Genomic DNA, 25,732 nt, shown 5'->3' with positions numbered 1-25,732 from the left:
ATCAAGCAGAGGATTTTACCAGCTATATTGGCAGATCTAGTATGTATTTTGTTAGCAAAAAGTTTTATTTTTACATTTTAAGATCATTTCACATGATATATCTCAGTTTAAAAGATGGGACCAATTCTTAAACATGCTATGTCTTAGAAGCAGATGTCCAAGTTTATCATAAAAATGAGCAAAATCAATTTTCTTTACAACCAAATGGCAACATCTGATTTTACATCTTGGAATTCATTGCAGGTAAATGAGCGTGATCGTCTCCTAAGATTTGTTGGTCTCTTAGGTCTTCCTTCAATTAAGTCTAAATAGATGTCAGATTTCAAAAAACGTGTATAACTGTCTTGTTCCATGAGCTGGTACACTCTGCTTTGTGCAGCATCAAAACAGTGAGGGGTGGGTTGAGTGATGCTCTTTGTAATGACATCTTTGGTGTGAAAATCAAGGTTAACCTGGATAAACAGGACAAAAAAAGTATAATTATAGTTAATATGCTTATGTAAAAAACTTTGAGAAACAGCACAGGACTAATGCAATGTTGGAGTGGGCATAGTGGGTTTGGAAGCTGATATAATTTGGATGTGCACACGCCGCCCAAATCCGATGTTGAGTTGTACCCCCAGCACTGGAGGTGAAGCCTGGTGGGAAGTTACTGGAGATGGGGGTGGATTTCTCGTGAATGGTTTAGCACCATCCCCTTAGTGCTGTCCTTGCTATGGTGAGTGGCTTCTGGCAAGGTCTGACTGTTTAAAGGTGTGTGGCACCTCACTCTCTCTCTTGTTCCTGCTCCTGACATGTGAGGTAACTGCTCCCTCTCTGTGTTAGCCATGATTGGAAGCTTCCTGAGATCTTCTCAGAAGCAGATGCTGAGCTAGTTAAAGTTCTTTTCTTACAAATCACCTAGTCTCAGGTGTTTCTATTTTTACTAGCATATATCAAAAACTTCATTCTCTCTGTGGTGGATATTCCATTCTACGGGTATGCCTCGTTTTGCTTATCCATTCATTTGGGACAGTTGAGACAATTGAGTTTTTCCACATTGTGGTTATTGTGAACATTGCTGTTGTGAACACTGGTGTTTATGGCAGTGCAAGAATGGCCTACTGTGGATGCTTGTGTATTTTCCTCTGTTCTGGACCAGCATTTCATCTGGGTCATCTCTCCTGGTATTCCTGGTCCTTCTTAGTCTCCACTAATTTAGAATAATGGAATATTGCAATGCTAAGGATCATAGAAATAATTAAAGCTTAACTTACTTTCAAATAAGGTAACTAAACCTCACAGAGGTTAAATTATTTGAATCATGAGAAAGAATAAGAACGGGCATATTTCAGATTTTAATATGAGGCTTCTATTGATTCCAGTGCTCATTTCATTATGTTATGATGCTTTCTTCCAAGCAAACATGTGCTGCAGTATGAATGTGTTTTAAAGATATAAAATTCTTTAATGCCGTGGATTATAGCACTACATATGTATCTGGTTCTAATGGTGGTAGGTTTTCAGGTAGGGCTTTCTTTCCTCTTGCTCATAACACAGTGCAACTGGCTGCCTTTAAAAAAAAAATCTATGTAAAACATTGGTTTTGGGAGAAGCGCTATTTATAAAACATATAATAGAAACATAGAAGTCTTATTTAAATAATATTTGAGGGCAGTCAAGTCATATTAGCTAGTCTTATAACCATTTTAGCAATTGTATCACAATTACTTCACACTGAGTTTGGAGGAAAAGAAATCTCAATTGTTTTCCACTTGAAAACTTGCCTAGTTAGGTTTGCTTCATCTCTCTATTATAAAAGTTTTCTTTAAACTTGTCTTTAAAGTAGCCCTGAAGCAAACAAAACTCTGTATAAATAGATGAGCCAAAATTAAAATGTGACATGATGCAAACTTCTTGATTTCTCTTGATTTCATCACTTACAGAAAACTTTAGTTTCTATAAGAGGTTGCTTGTGCTAAAGTGATTAATAGGAAGAAGTGAATGAATCTAAATGTTGCAATTAATTCTATTCACTTTTAGTCCAGATTGAAAATAACTCTGAGGAGTGACTTTAATCATCCTTTTCCTTCTATGATAATATCTCACAATGTATTCCATTTGTATGGATAACTCTATATGAATAATTATCTTTGCTCAGGCAACATCATGAACATTCGGGTAGAATATATGGGGGTACAAATTTGATAAAAGCAGATTATCTCAAAAGTTTAGCTCTGAATAGACATTTCTTAAAAAAAAGACATAAAATGCCATTTTAGACAAAATGCTCAACACCACTACCCATCAGGAATATGCAAGTAGAAACCGTAATGAGATATCAACTCACTGCAGTTAGAATGGCTATTGAAAAAGACAAAAAATAACAAATGTTGGTGAGGATGTGGGGAAAGGGAAACGCATGCACTGTTGGTGGGCGTGTAAATTAGTCCAGCCATGACAGAAAATAGCATGAGAGCTCCTCAAAATGAAAAATGAAACTACCACATGATCCAGCCATTCTACTTATAGGTATATATCTAAAGGAATTGAAATCAGCAAGTTAAAGAAATATCTACATTCTCATGTTTATTCTAGCACTATTCACAATATCCAAGAGATGAAATCAACCTAAATATCTATCAAAGGATACATGTATAAAGAAAATGTGGTATATATGGAATATTCATGAGATATATAAAAATGAAACTCTGTCATCTATGACAACATGAATGAACCTGGAGGACATTATATTAAGTGAAATAAGCCAGGCTCACAAAGGTAAATACTACATGATGTGACTTGGATGTGGAATCTAATAAAGCAGCTCACATACAAGTAGAGAGCAGAATAGTGGTTAGCAAGGGCTAGGTAAGGTAGGAAGGATGGGAGAATGGGAAAGGATTGATCAACAGGCACACAGATAGATAGGAAGAATAAGTTCTAGTGTTATATTATGTAGTAGGGTGAGTACAGCAAATAATAATACATGGTATATTTCAAGATAGCTAGAAAAGAAGATATTGAATATTATCACCACAAAGAAATGATAAATCTTTAATTTGATGAATATGCTAACTCTGATTTTATCATTATTCAATGCATACATGTATCAAAACATCACACTGTATCCCATTAACATGTATAATTATTAAATGTCAATCATAAAATAAAAATAAGTTGGGAAAATATAGTTCACATATTTAAAAATAAAATTATTATCTTAAAAGTTTTGAAAGCAGTTATGCATTTTACAGTTATCTTTACTGTACCTCTTGTGGAGCATCAGTCTGTATAAATTTCTCATATATTGCTTTTGCTTTAAGGTGAATTTGTTGAGGTTCCTTGCTTTTCTTGAAATCTTCACAAGCTATCCAAAATTCAATATTTTCTTCACTAAATTCAGTTTTAAGAAACCTGGTAAAAGCCTCCAGTCCATCTATCAAGAAAATAAATGATACGACTATAAAATAATATTAATGTTGGAAACATTTACTGATTGACAATGAAGCATAATTGCAAATATTAACAGAAAAGCTACATATTCCCTGTAATGTAGCACCGTAGCACACGTCTTCCACAATATACGTGAGAGACCTCATGTAGTTTTCACAACTATAAAAGGCAAGCATTATTCCCGTTGAAATAAGGCCAGTGTCTCACTCAGGCTTAAGTTTGACTTTAGGCCTAAGGGTAAGAGGGACCCTTTACAATGGACGTCACTTTGTGTCTTTTTTTTTTGAACAACCCCCCCACCCCAGATTTATATAGCTTAACATTTTCCCTGATCTAAAGAGAAATGTCAAAAGAATACCTAGGACATATACACAAGCACCCACCCCAATGAACTCAGATAACCTAAAAGAAAAAAGGGCAACGTTCTGTTCAACGGAGAAAATTATCTTGGCTTCTGGAAGATGTTCCCACCTCCCATTCCACGTCCTCTTCCTCTTGCGGCCACATGGGCACCTTTCCCCGGCCAGCCCCTGAGCCTTAGTTTTTATTTTTCATGCCCTCTACCATGAGCGCATTCTTCAGCGTGTCAGGCAAAATCAGAAAGGGAATTTCGCTGCCACGGATGACTCTGTGTCTCTTTTATCCATTCCCCTCCCAGAGTGTGAAGGGCGATTCCACAGTGTCAAGAAGCCATTACAGTTGGAACGAATCCTACCTACTTCCACACCAGGACTCTGGTATTCAGGATCTTGGGATTCCCTGACTAAAAGCTCTGTGCTTCCAGCATTTGCACAGTGTTTTTTCCATGTCCATCTACCAAAAACAAAAACACACAGACTCACTGGTATTCATACCTCAGGCCTGAGTATGAACAAGGTTTTAATTTGCAGCCTGGAGTGTGTACTCAAATGTGCAAAGAGCTGCTCACAGAAACCAAATAATGGGTGGAAAGGAAAACATGGTAAGTGATGTTTATAGAGTAGAACTGTTAAGTGTCTGAACATTTTAAATTCAAACATAATCTTCCAAGTGGCTTACAAAGTATATTTGTAATATATATATTTTAAACAGTTACACATACAGTATGGGGCCTCTTTTTCACTTTTTGTCTTGCCCCATAAATGTTAGGGGCAGGTATCAAGTCTTACGTAACACTGCTTGGGCTCAAATTCATGTTCATTTAGTTACTATTTGGCCCTAAGCATTATTACCTTTTCTTTCTGTATCTTAGTTTTTTCAATATTCGAAATTAAGATAATAATGATCCCTACCTCATAGGGCTGTTGAGAGAATTAAATGTGTTAAAATGCACAAAGTGTTTTGAACAGTAAATAGGACATATTAAGAACTCCCTAAGGATTTTAGTAATGGTGGTTGTGATGATGATGGTAATCTTGATAATTTTTATTTAAGGCTCACCAAGATGACATTTACATAACTAAAAAAGTGGCAGACTTTGGATTCAACCCCAAGGCAATGTGACTTCAAAACTGGGGCTCTTTCAACTATTTTTTTAACAGTATGCTTATTTTTAAGCCTTTTAAATTAACTTTTAAAAGGCTTTTTTATTTAGAGAAAATTATAGATTTACGTGAACTCGTAGGAAATTACAAGAGAGACCCCATGTACTCTTTAGACAGTTTTCACCAATGTAACAACTTTCAACTGCAGCGAAATATCACAGCCAGATAGTGACATTAATTAATATAATCAAGATACAGAAAATTATGAGTATAATTCATGTTGCCCTTTTATAATCACATTACATCTCCCCACATGTAACTCCTTTTAACCCCAAGGAACCACTAATCTGGTCTCCATTGCTATAATTTTGTCAATTCACGAATGTTACATAAATTAAATCATACAGTATATGTTGTTTGAGATGTTTCTGTTTTCCACGCAGCATGATTCTCTGGAGATTGATTCAGGCTGAGGCATGTATCAGTGGTGTGTTTCTTTTTGTTGCTGTATTATATTCCATGATACGAATATACTACCATTTGTCTAACCTTTCTGCCATTGAAGGAAACATGGAGTTATTTTTGTTTTTTTAGTTATTACAAATAAATCTACAATAAACATTTATGTATAGTTTTTAAAAATGTACACGAGTCTTTACTTCTTTGGACTAAATTCCAAGAGGTGAAATTGCTTGTGTGTATGGTAGTTGCACTATAGGAATGTTGAGGGAATGGAAATATGTTCCTAATGGATTTTTCAGATAAACTTTCTCGGAGTAAATCACATTTGAGTTGGATTTAAATGAGTTTTAGCAATCTTTCTTTAGATTCGCTCTTACTCTCTAGTTATAGCCTATTTCTCTTTCTGTTCTCCTTATGTAAGTTATTGCATAAGGAAATATCATGAGTCCCATCTGGACTTCCCACTTGGCAGCGTCTGATATTACTGACCCCTCCTTTTTCAAATACTCGTCCACATGGGACTGTAGGATGCCGTATCTCCTAGTTCCTACTGTCTGATCGTTTATTTGTGTGTTGTCTGTTTAGGTTTAGCTCCCTTTGATCCCCTTAAATGTGATGTTTGCTAAAATTATTTCCTTTATGACTGTAAAGGAAATAATTTCCCTCTTTTTTTTCCTTCCTTCTTTTCCTTCTTCTTTCCTTTATCTTCCCCATTCTCCCATATTCTCTCTTGAAATTTTTCCTGAACTCCTTTTTTTCTCACATCCGACTGTACTTTATGCATCTGGTTAACACCTGCAGACAAAATGAGGCATTACAAACAATTCTGAAAAGCAAAGTTTTTTTGTTTTACATGTTGATAGTATTAAAATATTTTAATCTTCTTACAAGAAATCATTTTTTAAAATCTTAACTTCCAATATTCCTCTAGCTACTGACATATCTTTTCTCCCTACAAATATAAAATCTTTGATTACGTTTTCCACACTTAGTTTCTTAATCCCCTTTATCTCATTGACTTCCCAACAGACAAAAACGTGGTTTCTATTCAACACTTGACTTAAATTATTGTTGCCAAACTGATTTAATGTTATACTTAGTGAACATTTTTTTCCAGTCCATATGTTATTTCATCTCTCTACAACAGCAGGCATGGTAGAGAATTGCCTGCAATTCTCTTCAATGGCAGCTAAGCTCCAGAGTTTCCTATTACACCTCTGACTATTGCATCCCCAAATCCTTCTCAGTTTATCCTTCTTTATCTTTCCCTTAAATTCGTTTCCTGAAAAATTACTTCAACACTCAAATTCAGTCGATATGCAGATGATTCTTAGAGCTTATTTCAAGTCTCTTTCTTGGGTTCCAAGTTCATGTCAACCAACATGTGAAAAGCATATTGAATTGACCACTGAATTAGTCATATCAATGGCGCATTCATCATCTTTACCCAAAACCTTCCCGGCATACATTTCCCACTTAATGACACTACCCACTCAGGGTGCAAACTGGACCCTGGCATTTATTCTCAGGGGTGCTTAATCTTCCTCTTACCTCACACACGGTTGATAATCAAATCTTATAAAACATCCTCTTTCATATATCTGACATCTGTCTTTTTATTTTTGTGCAATCTGTAATTACTTTTATTTAGACCAGAATTATTTCTCACACAAATTAGTATAAAAACCTCCTAACTGGTGACTTTGACTTTAGGATTTCCTTGTCTCTTCCTCCAGCCTCCCAGTGAATTATCCACATTCTAGTCAATAATATCTTTCTACAGTACACATTTTATTATGATTCTTTGTTGTTTAAAATTTCCCAATAGCATTCATGTCTTCCTGCTACATTTGTTTACATTGATTTAAGCTCCACTCACAGAGAAACATGTATAGTTGCATTCATGTGCCATATTCCTGAATCTCTTAGGTTTCGCTCCTGATGAGAACACATTTCCCTTCCTATTCTAATTCCTTAAAGCAATTTTATTAATCTGGTCCATACAGTCTATATTCATTGAGGTTTAAAGTATATTTCAAGTCTGGGAAGACTTCACCAATCTCTCAAGAATAAGCTGGGTGCCCTTCATATATGGCCTTCTAGCGTGCTGGGTAAACTTAAACTATTGTGCTACAGTTGCCTGTTAACTGTTTTCCAGGCCACACTGTAAGATACATAAGATGAAGACCCTTGTCTAATTTGCCACGAAATTTCCAGTACCCAACATGAAAAATGACCCAATAATTAGTTAATAATACTAAAATAAATTATCAGCAAATAATTGAACTGATGATAAAAAATACAGGATTGTTTTTTAAAAACATGAAACAGTTCCAGGAAATGTTTTATGTCTTAGAAATATCAGACTATTATATTTACAAGAGACATGGGCAATCAGAGCTACTAACATTACAAAGCAAAAAGTAAAACAAAAATCCACAAAATTTTGTCCTATTTTGAATATGGACAGAAACATGTAATTAAAAATATACCAGTTTATTTAAAAAGTCAACTCTTAGCTGGATGGCATTAAACATTTAATTAATGTTCTAGTTTCATGCTTGGCAAGCAAAATTTTTATTACAATTTGGCTGCTTCAATCATATGAAAAGGTAGAGAAGTGGCTATCAGTGACAGTTTTATTTCTGAATCTGTATTATTAGTTTGGAATTCAGCCTCATGAGTTTTGCCAATTTGAGCCTTCTACTGAGAATTGGGTCCTTCCTGGCCTGCTAACAAGATGACAGCATGAATTTTGAGAACGTGTGAGGCTGGAGTTTGTGGTAAATTCCAGTCTCTATGACTTTGGACAAGCTGACAAACATTTCTGGAGGTACACTGCTCTCTCTCGAATGTCACCATGAGTTATTTAAACATAACATATTTCTTACTTTGGTCAACCATTTTATGAAATATGTTTGTTTGCAAACTGAACTCCCCACAAAATAACTCATTAGTTCATTGAAACAATATTGATCACATGCTATGTTCCAGACATTCTGGTCTAGGTAGTAGAGACAAGCAATTTAAGAAGTGGACAAAGTCCTCGATTTGATAGTTAATCTGTAGAGCCCTACCTTAAATAGAAGAACACGTTACTATTGAACTATGAAGGAGAGTCATTGCAAAGTAAGAGGAACCAGCGTTGTTCTCCTATCACAAATAACTGTAAAACTAGACACAATATTGAGGCAGTCATTTTCAAACAACACACCTGGCACCAGGTGAGAAGAAAAACACCTGAAGTGAGTGCTAGGTTTGCCCTGGCTTTCTACCTGGGGGCATTTTTAAGACTGAAACGCATGAAGACGAGGCTGAGCAAAGTAAGAAGTCTTGCTGAATTGAAAAGACAGAGATAAGAGTTCGGGCATTATGATTACTTGGAATTTGGGGGTCAGGGTACTGGAAAGGGGAGACGTGCAGAAGGTACAGGATAGCTTTGGTGCCCTTGTACCAACTTGTTCGCGCTCTTTCTCACTTGTAGTTCTCACCCTGAGACAAGAAGAAATGAAAGGAATAACCCTGCTCTGTTCCTGTGCCACCATAAAATAGGCTCTTCTTTGACACTTTAGCCCAGGGATACCTGTATTCCTTGGGGCATGCAACCCAGGACAGGCTGCTTTCTGGGATCCCTCAGCTGCAGTGCAGTTGGAACATCACAGACAAGATTTAATTCACTCTTAGCAGCTTTCCTGAGCGTTGGGGGAGCAGCTCATTATGAATACTAGGCTTCTCTTATCCCTTGCTGCCGTGTGTCAGTCCTAAAGTCGCTTTGCCTAACTAGTTGTATCCGTGTTCTATCATACTGGATTTGTGCAAGTAATCAAAATTGTAGCCCAGGATATAGGTGGCTTGAATAGTGACCAGTGCAAAGCGATTCTGCGTATAAAAGGACCCAGAAGCCTGCATGCGGTTTTCCTGCAGAGCCTTCACTGAGGGCTGAGCTGCACATGAGCAGGGCAAATTTTGTGAAGTCTTGACGAGGATACCCGCTATGAGACTGAGGTAAATGGAGATATGAGAGTTTTGATAGGTCTGGATGACGTTGGATTTCTGGCTCTTGGGACAGATGCCAAAGAAAGGTCATGTTTCTGGTCATGTTTCTGTTTTTTCCTGGTGCTAAGAAAGGTCTTGGCCTAATACTAAGAAAATTCTGAGAGATACCAGCCTTAAAGGATCAAACTGGCCAGAAAAAAATCAAGAGGATACAATAGTGATTTAATTAATTTCCAGAAAGATGATTTGATACTCTTTAAAGGAAGACCACACAATCTACTCCTGCGTCTTCCTCCATGGTCACATACAATAAAAAAATTAGTCGTGTAAGGATATTTTCAAAACTCATGATCAATATTTTGTTTGATTACAAAATATCAATAAAAAGCAATTATGAGGTATCTAAAATGCTGGGAATAGCCAGCAAAAACTTTAAAAGAGCCCCTATAATATTTTTTAAATACAAAGGTTAAAAAAGACATGAGACAAAATTTAAATTATAAAAAATAATCACATTGAAATTCTGGAAATAAAATGTAAAATATTTAAAATTCAAAAATTATTAGATGGTCGTGGCAACAGATTAAAGACTGCAGAAGGGATGGGTGTGCAAGCAGACAGTTGGGCAGAAGATAGATTTACTTCATCTAAATAAGGTAGGAAAGGAGGAAAAGAAAAAGAACAACAACAAAATGAGGAAACAAAGGGAAAATAAACAGTAAGATGTTAGATGCAATCCCATGTGTATCAAGGATGATATAACATTTAAATGAGCTAAACATTCCAATTAGAAGTCAGAGATTATATGACTGGGTTAAAAAGTAAAAACAGACTATATATTGGCAATAAGAGACACATTAAATAAAAATGTCAGGAAGATGAAGAAAAAGGATAAAAATGTTACACTGCAGAGGTTAAGCATAAGAAATCTTAATAAAAAATCTTCACGTGTCTTGAAAAAGTGACTTCAAAATAAAGAGTATTTCTATTTTTTAATTTTTAAGTGGCCAATTATTACTAGTGCATAACAATCCTAAATATATATGAACTTAATTTAGAGCTTTAAAATACGTAAAGCAAACCAACAGAACTAATAGAAGTAGAAAAAAAAATCACAATTTAGGTGTATATTTTAATTATGCTTACTCGTTAATTCATGGAAAAAGCAGACAGAATATCAATGACAGTATATAAACTTAAACATTGTTAACTAAATTGACTTAATTGACAATTACAAATGCTCTACCCAACACATCTTTCCAAATGCACAAAGACAGGCTATGTGTTAGACTCATGAGTCTAAATAAATTTCAAAAAGCTTGATACCTTACAAACATGTCCTTTGCCCACAAGGGGTTTGAATTAATAATTGACATTAGTACATACATACAAACAAAACGAAAACAAATATTTGAAAATAAGCACACAATAACCAATATGTTTGTGATAAATAGGTGTTAAACACAATAAACTAAGTGTTAAAGAAATGACGAAAAAACAAACCCATTCAAAAGTGGGTGAAGGATATGAACAGACACTTCTTAAAAGAAGACATATATGAGGCCAACAAGCATATGAAATAATGCTCATCATCACTGGTCATTAGAGAAATGCAAATCAAAACCACAGAGATACCATCTCACACCAGTTAGTGTAGCAATCATTAAAAAATCTGGAGACAGCAGATGTTGGAGAGGATGTGGAGACATATGAACACTCTTCCACTGTTGGTGGGAGTGTAAATTAGTTCAACTATTGTGGAAGACAGTGTGGTGATTCCTCAAGGACCTAGACATAGAAATTCCATTTGACCCAGCAATCCCATTACTGGGTATATACCCAAAGGATTATAAGTTATTCTATGATAAAGACATATGCACACGTATGTTCATTGTGGCACTGTGTACAATAGCAAAGACCTGGAACAATCCCAAATGCCCATCAATGATAGACTGGACGAAGAAAATGTGGCACATATACACCATGGAATACTATGCAGCCATAAAAAACGATGAGTTCATGTCCATTGTAGGGATTTGGATGAATCTGGAAAACATCATTCTCAGCAAACTGATACAAGAACAGAAAACCAAACACCACATGTTCTCACTCATAGGTTGGTGTTGAACAGTGAGAACACATGGACTCAGGGAGAGGAGCATCACACACTGGGGTCAGTTGAGAGGGGCTCTTTTCCTAGAAAAGAGGAAAAATACATGTAATAGAAAAACTATAGAGAAGATTAACAGAGCCAAACCTGGTTCTGTTAAAACATTAATAAAATAGAACCCCTACCAAGAAGACTCTTGCATTACGAAGCAAACCATAAATAATACTACAGATCTTACAGATACTACAAACAAGTGAACATTATGAATGGCTTAATGTCAGTAAATATAATTTATATTTCATAGGCAAATTGCTTAAGAAAACAATAAACCTACCCAAACTGACACTTGAAGAAGTGGAAGATTTGGTAGTCCTAATTCAATTAATAGATTTTATAACAAAACATTTCTTTCCCCCAAAAAATGCCTGGGCCCCAGTTTAGTAAATTCCATCAAACATTTAAGAAAAAAAAAGTATTTTAATCTTACACAATTGCTTCAAGACATTTAAGAGAGGATAAACACTTTCCATCTCATTTTATGAGATAAGGGTAACTAATACCAAAACGTGACACTCTCCTAAATAAAAAGCAAGTAAAGACTAAGAAAGAAGGAAAGAAAATAAACAATATCTCTCATGATTATAGATGCAAAGATTCTGCACAAAGTATATTTTTAAAAATCCAACTATTTATAAAGAAGGTGCAACTATTCTGGCATTATGACTGAAAAAAAGTTGAAATAAGTGTTGTAACTTTCTTTGTTCAACTCCTTTTAACTTAGATTGCCACATTTTAAAAAATGTTTATCGCTCTCTAGAACTATTCCTAATGGTCAATGACTATTACTAATATAAAAAGTTCCATATAAAATGAATCAAGTATAACGAATTTCTGTTGGTAAAATTATGGCAATAACTAAGGTTTTGCATTGATAACATAGCTAGAGGTTTTAAAGGTTGTTACTTATATGCATCACCTCATTTAATTTTTATAACAGATACATGGAATATGTCTTGTATTCATTTTCATAGATGAGAAAACTGAGTTTCAGATTAGTTCAATCACTCCAGATTTCACTTTTATATATATGTATGTATATTTTCTCCGGAAGGTGTTGTTTTCTTTGGTAGGCAGAAAAATAACACTCCAAAGTGTTCATGCCCTAATCTTCAAGACCTGTGTGAAAAAAGGAACTGAACATAGTTCAGTACCTCGAGATGGGGGAGATTATCGGGTAGATCCAATCTAATCACATGAGTCCTTAAAAGTAGAAGAGGCAAAAGAGTAGGTCAGAGAGATGTGACCTACGAAGGACCTGACTGTGCTGCTGCTTTGCATATGAAGAAGATGAGTCAGGAAACGCAGTGTATTCTAGAAGGTGGGTGTCTTAGTCTGTTTTGTGTTATTATAAAGGAATACCTGAGGCTGGGTAGTTTACATAGAAAAAGGTTTATTTTACTCACAGCTATGGAGGTGGTATAAGAGGCCTGCTGGCATATGCTTGGCTTCTGGTGAGGGTGTTGTGCTGGGTTGAAACATTGTGAATATCAAAGAAGCAGTGGGCAAGGGCACAGAGGAATCAAACCCGAGGGGCATCCTGACCCATAACAACCTACTCTCCAGGGAACTAATCCATTCCCCTGAGAAATAATCCAGTCTTTCAAGAGTGAAAACTCACTATGGCTGAAACTGCACAGAGCCGTTCCTGGGGTATCTTCTCCCATGACAGAAACAAGTCCCCTGGGTGCCCTGTCCCAATACCACCACATTGAGAACCAAATTTCAACATGAGATTTGGGGTGGGGGAACAAACCATATCCAGACCATAGCAGCGGGAATGATCCTCAGTTTGCAGCCAGCAAAGGAAGGAAGCAGTTGGTCTCTAACTGCAAACAAATTAATTCTGCCAGCAATCCAAAAGCAGTAAAGGGGTTTTTCTTTAAACCCTCCAAAAAAAGAACAGCCTGCTGACATCTTGATTTTATTTTGATCAAACCCATGCTGGGCTTCTTACTTACACAACTGTAAGATAATAAAATTGTGCCATTTTAATCACTGTAGTTGTGGTAAGTTGATACAGCAGCAACAGGAGACTAATACCATCCTCAAGTTACGCTTTGTGTATCGCCATTTATATATCCTTTATGTAGACCTTGTCCTCTTTGTCATGAACCATCTGTTTTAATGTTGTTAGCAAACTTTTGAAATGTATTAGAGTTCCAGGAACTTACCGTTAAGGAAATCAGTTGTTAGACAAAGACGTGACAACCTCCGGAAATCCCTAAGCTTTATAGTACGGAATGATTCCAGCCACTACCGTGAGAAAAGGAAAACATCGTCTCTTCCTCACCACTGCATCTTCCATTGGGAGGTTTGCAATCAAAGGGAGATGCTGCCATTTCTTTTCCTCAGTACATTGACCAGAACTAACATGTTAGTAGTTAACATGTTAGCTAAGAAACTAGAGAGACAAGGGAAGGTAGGGCTCAACAAGAATTTGAGGAGGCATTGGAAAACTGACAAGCAACTTACAGAACTTGTCTGCAGTCGTGAGATGCTAGTAAGATAATTTCTAGTCAAACGCAACTGTCCGATGAAGGGCTTACTGCTAAGAGATTCCTGAATGAGTCAGCAAACCCTGACCACGGAGAAGCAGGAGTAATCAAGTTGCTCTTCTTTCTCTAGCTCAGTTACTGTATTATTTTCAAGATTTATTTCTCGCACTGAGCAATATGCTTTTCTCAGAATGTAAAAGGGACGTATAAATGAACAATAGTTCTCTGAAGCAATTTGATAGGTTGTACATTTCCTCCAAATATCTAGAAATACATAGGTTGCAGAGTATACTTAATGGGCTAGCTACCAAAATAATTGCCAAAGTGAACAGCAGGGTGTCAAATGTGCTGGTTTTACTGTGGCTTATTAATAACAAGCACATAAGCAACTATAGGGTTCATTGTTCCTTAGAATGTTCCCATTTGATTTTCCTTCCCATACCTCCTTTCACAGTCTGCATTTGAAAACTGGACTTACAAAAGCAGTTTGTGTCAGTGAATTGGCCAAGACTATATTCCTTTAATTTTTGAAAAGTGAATTGCAGTATTGTGGCAAAACTTCAAGTGAAACTGCAGCCTTAGACTGATGACTCTAGGAAATAAGCTGAATAAGTATCGTTTGGCTGCTGATTGGTAATTTGAGCAGCTTGAGAATTCCTTTCTCTTCCATTATGTAACTGCAGGAGTGGCATCATTATTTATTATCTGGTTTTAGTGTCTTTTTGTTTGTTTGTTTTTAATTTTTCCCCCTCTGTCTTGTATAGTGATCTGGAATAAATAAGGAGGCTAAAACAAAACATGCTGACATGCTGTGTTAGTTCATTTTGCATTGCTCTCAAGGAACACCTGAGGCGGAGCAATTTATAAAGAAATGAGATTGATTTGGCTCATTGTTCTGCAGGCTGTACAAGCATGGCACCAGCATCAGCTCAGCTTCTGATGAGGCCTCAGGAAGCTTTTACTCATGGAGAAAGGCAAAGGGGAAGCCAGTGTATCACAAGGCGGGGAGTGAGAAAAAGGCAGAAGGTTTCAGGCTGTTGTAAACAACCAGCTCACATGTTAACTAATAGATTGAGAACTTGCTTATTACTGTGAAGACAAGACAGAGTCATCCCTGAGGGATTCACTCCACGACCCAAATGACTCCCGTTAGGCTCAGCTTCAGCCTCAGTGGTCACATTTCCACATGACATTTGGGTGGGACACACAACCAAGCCATATCACATGCCTTTCAAACTCTACATGGTAACTGAAGTACAGTTTGAAATGTGGGGAAATGTCTAGGTCTGTAAAAGGAAACCACCACACAGAACAGTGACCTACGCACCGACTGGCCTGAACTCAACCTTAGGCAGTTAGCTAAGTTAGCCTCTGCGCAGAAGTACTTAAAAAAATATATTCTTGAGAACTCTTCCCTTGATAAATATTTAAGATAATGGAAACCAGCTACTCACCACCTGTACTTACTTCATCTTTCAGATTGCTAACATATTTGTCCTTTTTCTAAGTTAATATCCATTTTTTTACGAGACTTAATTCTAAAAAAAGTTATCTCAATTTATCTCTGATACCTATTTTTGGAGCTGATAGATTGTTTTTTAAACAGAATTTTAAAATGTCTTATTTCTTATGGCAGGTCTGTATCTTAGTATGTTTTGCTTGATAGCTGTTATTAAGTAGATTTCCGAAGAAAATCTCTTGGCTAGATACTAAGAAACAATTTGAAGCAGGACAACAAAATAATTGGGAGAACATTTTCAGGTAATCCTAATTAAAAAGAAAACAAGTAGTCATATGGAAATGCGCCCTCTGCTGGTATTAAAACGCATATCATTGGGTGCTATTGATCTGTTTGTTTATGATATAGGTCCTGCCTGTCCAAATTTCACAATAAGAGGATTTTATCTTGTCCTTCCTTGTTCCTCAGTTCCTATTTAAATGGAAATTGAAGCGAAGTTGACAAAATAAAAAGCCCCTTACATTACAAGAAAAAATCAACCTGTTTCAAGGTCATATCTAGTTTCCAAAGAGGAAAGAAAGTATGCTTTATTTGGCTTATAAAAAAAAGTTGCACCGACCCAGTGAAGAGATCAACTTTTTTGTTTTTAATATACTGCACTCTAGCCATAGGTCATGCATGAGAATGGACTGATCGATTTTTAAATATCAAATTATTCCTAAAGTGAGTTATTAAATAATTGTCACAATTTCTGAAGAATATGACCATTACTTCTCTAATTAACAGATCAGAATTATAATAACATTTTTGTACTGACAGCTAAAATGCCCAAAAGCCAGACACCTGAAATTGTTATTTATTAAAATAAATTTTTGGCCTACCTTTTAATTACTGATAAAAAAGAAAAAAAAAAAAAAAAAGAAAAACAACTTAGTCTGAACCTGAGAATTGTGTTATATATTTAAACAGTATTTACAATAGTTAGGAGTTTTGCATGTTCATTAAGGTCTTAGCATATTGCTATATGCCTTTTATTGGCACAATTCCATTTAATTTTCACATCAGCCCTATGGAGTACATGTAAGTCTTGTTATACTCATGTTTATAGATGAAGAAGTGAACGTTCAGAGAGTTAACTTGCATTAAATCTTGGAGCTGGTAAAAGACAGTGCAAGTGCTTGAACCCAGGTTCATCTTATTTCAAATTACAGGACCTTTACAACTAAACTTCCATAAAGAAAACAAAGTCCTTACTGTAGAGGAATATGGAGATTAATGGGCAAGACAGGCGTGTGTGCACCAAGGACTGAGGAAGGACAATGACAAGAGTGACTTATTCTGGTCAAAGCAGGAGAGGAAAGTCAGCCTGCATAAAATTCACATAGAAGTCTTCCAGAAAACAACGTAAACATTATTTCAGATAGAGTTTTTCACTAACTCACAAGCATGAATGTTGACTCTGTGCCATGTTCTTGGCTCTGGAATGGAACACAAAAGCCCTTTGTTACCATGGTGAGTCTTGTGTTTGATACGGACATTTGAAATGAAGTCAGCGTCAGAAAAGTGCTGTGTATCCTCTGAGGGATCATGATGCAGAACTAAAGTGAATGGATTTTGTTGGCATAATATGAATACAATAGTAAAGAAAAAATACTAATTCAAGAAATGAATGATGAATGAGAAAGAAGTTTATTAACTAAAATTTTAAGTAAATAACTTTTTAAAAGTAATGTGCAATGCTGTGCAAGATTACCCCAGCACATTACTTACTTCCTGTTTCTCTTACTCACTTTGGGCAGCTGTATTAAGTCAGTTCACAATGGAACCATTTCTCACACAGAGGCAGTAACTTACTAACAGTCCTTAGAAGGCAGCAGTGGTGAATGCAGCTGCCAAAGTGCTTGATAGAACCTGGGTTTAGAATTCACACTGGAAGAAGCTGGCTCAATGTGTCATACAAATATGAAATGCTTGTAATTGCATGTTTCTATATTGAAACTCTGGCATCTGTTGGAGTATTTTTCTGATGCCAAGAAACCAAATGAAACAAAAAGTCAAGAAAATATGTAGTTGGAAACCCAAGTACCGTGTAATATCCTAAGTACTAAGTTGCATTGTTTCTTTTGGTTTGTAGCTCTGATTTGCCATAGAATGTGATTTCGTTTGCAATAATGAATGATTTATGTGATCCATTATAATTTGGACTGGGTTTTATTTATTTCTAAACTTTAGATAAATTAACAAGTTGAGTGTTTGTTGGCCAGGCACGGTGGCGCATGCCTGTAATCCCAGCACTTTGGGAGGCCAAGGTGGGCAGATCACGAGGTCAGGTGTTCAAGACAAGTCTGGCCAACATGGTGAAAACTCATCTCTACTAAAGATACAAAAAATTAGCTGGGTGTGGTGGTGTGCACCTGTAATCCCAGCTACTCAGGAGGCTGAGGCAGGAGAATCGCTTGAACCCGGGAGGCGGAGGTTGCAGTGAGCCAAGATTGCACTACTGCACTCCAGCCTGGGCAACAGGGCGAGACTCCGAAAACTAAAAAAAAGAAGAAAGAAAGTTCAGTGCTTGTTATGGGTCGTCTTGAGTCAGAAATTTAAATTTTTAGAGCTGTGGAATTCTTTATCTTGCAGAAAATTGGTAACCAAAAATTAGGAACTGTAACTTGCTTGAAAAGCCACAAGGTGAAAAATATAAGAAGTACTCATTTCCTTCCCCAAAACTGAAGTATGTATTTCCTTGTAGTCCTTACTCAAACTTAGTTCTAAGTATTTTCCAAAATACAGTCAGTTTGTGTTTTTAAATCCAGGATGTGCAATGACTTACGTAGTCTACTCCCGTCTTACATGTTATGAATTGTTTTAAGAAATTACTTAGGATCACAATTCCAAGTGTGAAAATTTTAAGTAAATAGTTATTCATAAAAAGGTTAAAACTGTTGTAGTTATTAGCAATGGCTAGATAAAACCGTACACAGGAAAAATGAACAGTTATGTAGTAGGAAGATTTTCTAACTGATGGAAATTCCCCTCATGAGAAATAACATTCTCCTTCAGATAATGAATTATCAACTATGTGAGCTGCTTAGAAAATCTTAACTATAAGTCAGCCTTCTATATTCTAGGTGTGCACTTACAAAACCCTGCAAAACTTTTAATAAGGTTTACCATTGACAAAAAATGTTCAAACTCTACCCTGTTCTCCTTTTGCAAATCTTGTTTATCCACCTCTATTTCACATCTATTACAGGCATCATCGTCTTCCTATTATAATGAAAATAAAATCTAGGGATCTTTGGCTCATCCTTATTTTTTGTTTCCTAGTCCCTCATCTTCTCATTCTATGACACACATACACACTAATTAAGTCACCAAGTTTATCCATTTTTTTTCCCAAAGTGGTCCTTACTTTGAATTTAGCTTTTATATAACAACTGTGTAACTCTAACCTTCAGAGTTATCTTTTTACACACAAAGGCTTCCAAAGTTTGTTCTCAACTTAATTATACAATGTGTTTGTTACTCTTTGCCTCAAAGTCAACTTATGCTTCTCCAGATCACGTCAAAATCTCTTATTCTCTAACTGTCTTCTTGCCTTTAACTCAGGAATTAGCTTTTCTTTTGCCTGTTGAATTCTTGCATACATGTGTTTAATCTCGTTTAGTGATCTTCTAAAGCACACATGATATACTGCAAGTTCTGCATAATAGTTTTAAAACTATTTAGCAAGTTATTTTCAAAGTTATGTATTATACAGCAATATCATTTTGCTTTCAGAGATGCCTTGCACAGAGCCATATACATATATGTATACAAATAAAAACACATATGAGTGTATGATATACATCTGTATTTTACTGCATGAATTGATTTTATAAGTTCAAATTGATAAAATTAACTTATAAAGCCAATAATGAGAAGACTAATAAAAACTAAATTGGAAATTTGTGATTATAAATAACAGATACAGTGTGATATTTCATTTTTGATTTACTATTACTTTTAAAATGTAAATAGCCCTTATAAATTACTTATTTCTCTATATGTAGTATTAAACTGTACATTTTTATTATTTATTTTGAAACTTCAGGCAAATTTGACAATAAATAGAAATAGCAGAAAAAAATTAGACTAATAACAGCTTTATGGAACCAAATAAGAAACAGAATTTAAATTATTGGTGGACTTCATTGTGTGAAAATTTACTATATAACATGCTTGAGATCATTTTCTAAAGTATTTCTTTCTACAATATGTTTAGATTTACAGAACTATTTTGCAGAAGGTAGTATGGATTTAGAAGAAGGTCATACACTCCCCATTTAATTTCCCCATTATCAACATCTTACATTGGTATGGGACATTTGTTGCAATTACTGAACCAACATTGATACGTAATTATTAGCTAAAGTTCCTACTTTACTCATTTTTTAATTTTAAAAGAGTTAAAGTATGTGACTAAAATTTGAATAAAATAGAATTATCAGAACACCTCCCTGAATCATTTGATTTCTGTGGAATAGAGCAAAAATCAGCGACCTTTCTGTTTTGGTCTCATGGACATATTGTCTATCAACCTAAGCCACCATCCCTTTTCAAATTATATTTTTCAATGAAGAGTTATTTTGTTTTTAATTCCTTAAGTAAATTGCATTGTTTACCACCCCATTTCTGTACCGATTCTCTGTTTGGATAGTCTCTTTCTCTTATTATTCAGCTAGTGAACTTTGATTACTCCCCTAAAATCTAGGGTGGAAACCATCTATCCTGTGGTTTCATTCCTAAAGCTGCTAATAATCAGTTTATGATGGTTTTAGTATTAACCGTTTTTGTCAAACTGAATACCCAAATTTCCAATGTATCTGGGTTGATTTATCACTTCATTTTCCATTTGACTAAACTGAATATAATTTTGTTTCCTTTTAATAAACATAGCATACAGATTTTGAGAAAAGTTCACAATTTTATAAAATTTTATAAAAGAAAAATGTTACAAAGGGAAATTTTATAACATTTGATAAAGCAAGGTCTTTCTTGAAGTGTGTGTGTGTGTGTGTGTGTGTGTGTGTGTGTGTGTGTGTGTGTAGGATCTTTCCCTTTAAATATATATACTCTCTCACACACACGTTTTTCTTCTGGGGTCAAATAAATACAAATAAACTGAATTTAAGCATTGCAACCAAAAGGCTTGTTTTATGTAATTATTTTAAGCTTTATAATTTAATATTATTATAAGCATTATAATTAAAAATAATTGGATGGGAGGATTGAGTAAAATAATACTGGTAATATAAATTTTGTGAATTCAATATAATATATTTAGCAATGTAATCATGAAAGGTGATAATATCCAATGGATCAGTGCTGATTATTTTAAATATGTCTCTTCCTGATTTAAATTGCTGGTAGTTTAATGCTCTTTAATATTACCAGTAGAGAAAAGAGAGCGAGCATAACAGATTTGATTTTGTCCTTTTGCTTTTTACTACTTGTAAAGAAGAAAGATTACAGAATGCTAGGTGAGGCTTTTCTGTAGCACTAATTACCCTGTTAAATCTCTCTGTGTTTTGAATGAGTAATGAAAGTATGATGAAATTATTATATACCAATTTATTAAGTGACATAAATCCTGTCTCTATGTTATTGTCAATTGAAATTTTAACCCTCCAATTGATCCTCATCTAGTTGTGAGTAGACTTGAAACAGAAAAAGGATTATTAAACTGATTAGTAATTATTATTTTTTATAATAGCAACAATCATTGACGTTTGTGTAGTGTCTAAGATTTACTGGTTTCTTATTCATCATCTCATTTAATCGTGACAGAAATCTATTTCTGTTGGAACTAGAAACATTATCTTCATTTACAGCTGAGGAAGCTGAAAGTCAGGGTGATTAGGAAGCTTAACTAAGATTATATAACCATTTATGTTTCAGGAGAAAACTAAAACTCGAATTCCACTGGAACTCTGGACTAACTTGTAGAAACAAATTCAGTTTTATTCTTTTTCAGGGGATGTCTGGGATTAGGGATCCACAGATGAAAAGACATATGGTTCCTTCTAGTAAATACTTATATTGTAAGAACTGAATCCCAGTCCTCTTTTTTTTTCCTCCTTCTCTGACTAGTAAGGAGGCTTAAGGGCAGTGTGGTACCAAAATGTTGGCTATAAGAGGAGATTTTAAAATAAACACATTTGGGGGACATGAATTTTGGAAGCAAGTTTTACACAAATCATGGTAATTAATCTATTAAGAACATATCTGACACTGAATCAAGACAGTGTGAGCAAGAAAGTGAGTATGAGACAAGTTTGACATAGATTTGGCAAGAATTTTAACAATAGTTAAGAAATTGTTGTATACTGGGGCCGGGCACGATGGTTTATGCCTGTAATCCCAGCACTTTGGGAGGCTGAGACAGTTGGATCATTTGACGTCAGCAGTTCAAGACCAGCATGCTAAAAATACAAAAATTAGCCAGGTGTGGTGGCTTGTGCCTGTAATCCCAGCTACTCTGGAGGCTGAGGCAGGAGAATCCCTTGACCCAAGAGGCAGAGGTTGCCGTGAGGCGAGATCACGCCGCTGCACTCCAGTCTAGGATACAGAGCAAGACTCTGTCTCAAAAAAAAAAAAAAAAAAAAAAGGAATTGAGGAATTGTTCTATACTGGAAATAAAGTGTGGAGTATGAGGAATAAAAGTTACACTTTGTCAGCAGAAACTTTCTTATCACTACTCTCCATTCTCATTGATGACATCCTGGCCTAAGTTTAAGCCTTGATTTCTCTACCTATAAATACTACAAGTCAGAGGTAGACATCTATTTTCATTGGATCATCTACAGAGGTAGAATTCTTATATCAGTAAATTCAGGAGAACATTAAAAGGTCACCAAGGCATTATAAAGAGTTGGACAATTAAGGAGGGGAATAAAACAGAAAGAAAAACATGTCAGAAAAGAAAAGTTGTTGTTACATTAAATGGCGCACAGTATTTGAGGCTAATTAAGAAAATATTCCACTCCCAACTGTCCTGGCAACAGGAATCCTTTCTTCCAGTGAACACCTTAAAATGCGAACGCCACGGGCAGTGCTATAAGGAGCAGTTAGAGTAGTCTGACTTGTCTCATCTTGGAAGGGTCTGGAAGAGCTGGGAAATTATTGTATTTCAGACAAAGACTAAGGGAAGAAACTGGACAAGTTCAAGGTGCAAAAAAAAAGCTGTGGGCTTGAAGTGGATGTTTGGTAATGATAAAGCATTGCTTTTTTAGCAGACTCTTGACAAGTTCAGGGTGGAGAATAATAAATCCTGTGGTTGCCTAGCCCCATCCCCTGCTCAGTTCAGTGTTTATATCTGCAAGAAAGCATAGAATGAGTAAAGATAACAGGGTTCACTCACTTGCTGCCTTATGTAAACTGACCCTAAAGACTGGCAATCCAGGGAGCCTGCCTCCTAGGCCGCGCTGTGTTAGCATAGTGTTCCAGAGGCAAAGGAGGCCTTGAAGCTTGTCCTCACCCTCCATCTCGTAGACAAAGCTCCCCCTTAAATACATGCCCGATTCTCAACCTTTCTACAAAATTCTGCCTTAAAAATAGACAATTGCCATGAAGTACAGAATGAATTTATAAAATACTTTTTGAAACTGTTTATGTGGGTTTCCTGAATGTCCATCAAAAAATTACTCTATATTTTTAATCACTGAACAATGAAACTAACATGAATAATTTGTTAATCATGAATTTAATAAAACCAAAGTTTTGATTAAAAAATCAGAAAAATTTAAAAATTGAAACTACAGCATAAATAACTAATATTTTATCCATAGTAGGCAATACTAAACAAAATGAGAATTTTAAAAAATTCCATGATTTGACTTTTCTATTATTTAATTACTTCTGTTGATCAGAAAATCAAATTACTGAAAATTACCAATTAGTAAAATTTTTGTCACCTCTTGTTTTGTATAATTACATGCATAGTCGGTGTGGTTTTCCATTAAGCAATAAAGTATTTGGTGAAAGTACCACTAACCTCTATGGGAAAGCAGTTTTTCAAATGATTCACCCCATTTCACTGCTTCTTCAGGGGAGACTCTGTACAAGAAACAAAATGTTTTATAATGGACTACGCAGAAAGTCTGTTTCTGAATCTGTTCTAACATATGCTATTGTACTGCCCTTTTCAATCATATTTCACAGTTTCTCCTTTGATTATAATATAACGAAAGTTGTATTTACATTAGAAACTTTGAAAAGTTCAGTTTTCTTTTGGAATTTGTCTGTTGAATAATGTGCTAAAATAACATTAATGTTTTCTTATGGATATGTGAGTTGTTTTATTTTTTAATTAAAAATTAATCCTTTGTTAGGTTAAAAGGCACAGAGAACAAATATAAAGAAATCAGGTCAACTATCTCTTTAAATTCAGCAGTAGGAAAAACTAAACAGTATCTTTCAGTTAAAAAAAAAAGATTATACTGCAATTTCCTTGAAGCTCTTACCACACTAGGCTACAAATTTTTTTTTAAAGAGATACAGGAAGTTTGACTAATAAAGTTTCAAAGGGATAAGAAATATAAGATATTTTAACACAAGAAATATTTTAGAGATATTGATAAGGTGGAGAATTGAATATATTTTCTTGGATCTTTTTTAGATTATACTCAAATTTAGAAGAATTTGTATGAAACTAGTGTATAAGGCTTTTGCTTTTTTTCTGAATTAAATAAATGCTAAATATTAAAAGACATTATTTATTTGTGCTTTACTTGCTATAATGTGGGTGTTTTTTTCAAACTACTGAGGAAAGAGATGAATATTCTTCACTATGACAATATTGCATTGCGAAAATCTTAATGAGTATTTTATCAGGTTATAAGGAGTAAAATATATCGTTTAAAACTGACAGGTATATAATTTTAAAGAGCAGCTTTAAGTGTTCATAGTATTATTGAATTGAAGTAGTAATTCAAGTGGTTTAATTTTATGAAATATTTCTAGTTTCTTCAAGTGAAATTTCTAACTTTCTTCATATTTCTGTGCAATTTCCAATAACATAGAAATACCTAATTGAACTTTTCTTAACTCTTTAATGATAGAATCAGCAAAATCTTCCTTAAAACACTGAACGTTTATTCACCTTGTTTCTTTGGCCAAGTGCCCAGATCTACTGGAGTGGGTATCTTCATGAAACTCAAGTTTCTGCACAAGAAGACTTAGTCTATTTCTTTTTTCCTTAGCTCTGTAATAAAAAGGCCCCAGCGTCAGGACAATTTAGATGACAGTTAAAGTCTCTCCTGCTGACTACCAGGAAAGTTTGGAATTCGTAAACACCCATTCCCACCTATTCCCACCCCGACACACCCATGATCCCATTTAAGTACTATATTTATGGAGGAAGTAGGGTAACATATGGAAATGTTTCTCTTTTTGCTGCCCAACAATCAAGTATTTGAGGTTATATTTCAATAAAGATTGTACTAGTTCCTTCGTGAAGCTAAAATTGTTACTTTTTTTTTTAAATGAAAACACTTTAGATTTAACAGTTAGTTGTTTACTCCTAAGAAATAAAAAGGTATTTTCCACCAATTATGACAATATGATCAATATATTTTCAACCCAATAGTTTAAAAACAAGTGGTAATGAATATTCAACCTCAATTATACTTTTAAAAATATAAGGCTAACTTAAAATTTTATAATTTTACCTGATTTTGGCTTCTTTGCTTGTTTCTTCTTTTCCTGAACCATGCATTAACTTGAAAAAAGCTTTTTCTTTTGATTCACACATATTTAATTGAGAAAAGAAAAGCAATGTTGTTCCCATCTTCTTTCTAAAATGAAGAAATGTCTAATTTATTACATCCTTCTCTATTTCACTTGTTAATGCTATTCCATATGTATACATGGTAGAATAAAAAGTTATCACAACTCTTTCAGTAATGTTTACAAAAAACAAGTCGAGAGCTGTGTTTCTTTCTGCCTCTGCAGAAATGCAGAACTGAGGAAATGAAGCACAATTTGGTCCTGAGTTGTTTAGGGAAATGATACCACAAATTTGCAAAATGGCTCTTGTCTCCAAGATAAAGACTAGTATTACCACAGCGCAACTTCTAGTTCAAGTTTGTGCAACCAGAATGATGCTTTAATAGACCCAAATAACACTGTCATTTCCCACAGGAACTTTTCAAAAAGTTTTAAAACATGTGGACTACGTGTTAAAATGTGTTATGGGAAAATATTACATCAAACA

General features: G+C 35.0%; 1 protein-coding gene across 1 annotated transcript; it reads right to left on the bottom strand.

The window, feature by feature from the left end:
* Positions 1 to 7: 7 nt before the first annotated feature.
* Positions 8 to 25,562, bottom strand: RGS18 (regulator of G protein signaling 18). Its single transcript, XM_032262904.1, has 5 exons — positions 25,188 to 25,562; positions 24,620 to 24,721; positions 23,513 to 23,574; positions 3,252 to 3,418; positions 8 to 452 (listed from the first exon to the last, which is right to left on the bottom strand). The coding sequence occupies exons 1-5, from the start codon at positions 25,304 to 25,306 to the stop codon at positions 195 to 197; spliced, it is 708 nt and encodes a 235-aa protein (XP_032118795.1). The 5' UTR covers positions 25,307 to 25,562; the 3' UTR covers positions 8 to 194.
* Positions 25,563 to 25,732: the final 170 nt, after the last annotated feature.

This window comes from Sapajus apella, unplaced genomic scaffold (assembly GCF_009761245.1).
Source record: "Sapajus apella isolate SASKATOON/1434 unplaced genomic scaffold, GSC_monkey_1.0 scaffold132, whole genome shotgun sequence".
Lineage (NCBI taxonomy): Eukaryota > Metazoa > Chordata > Mammalia > Primates > Cebidae > Sapajus > Sapajus apella.
The sequence above is the reverse complement of the archived record's forward strand: the minus strand, read 5'-3'. Positions and strand labels throughout refer to the sequence as shown.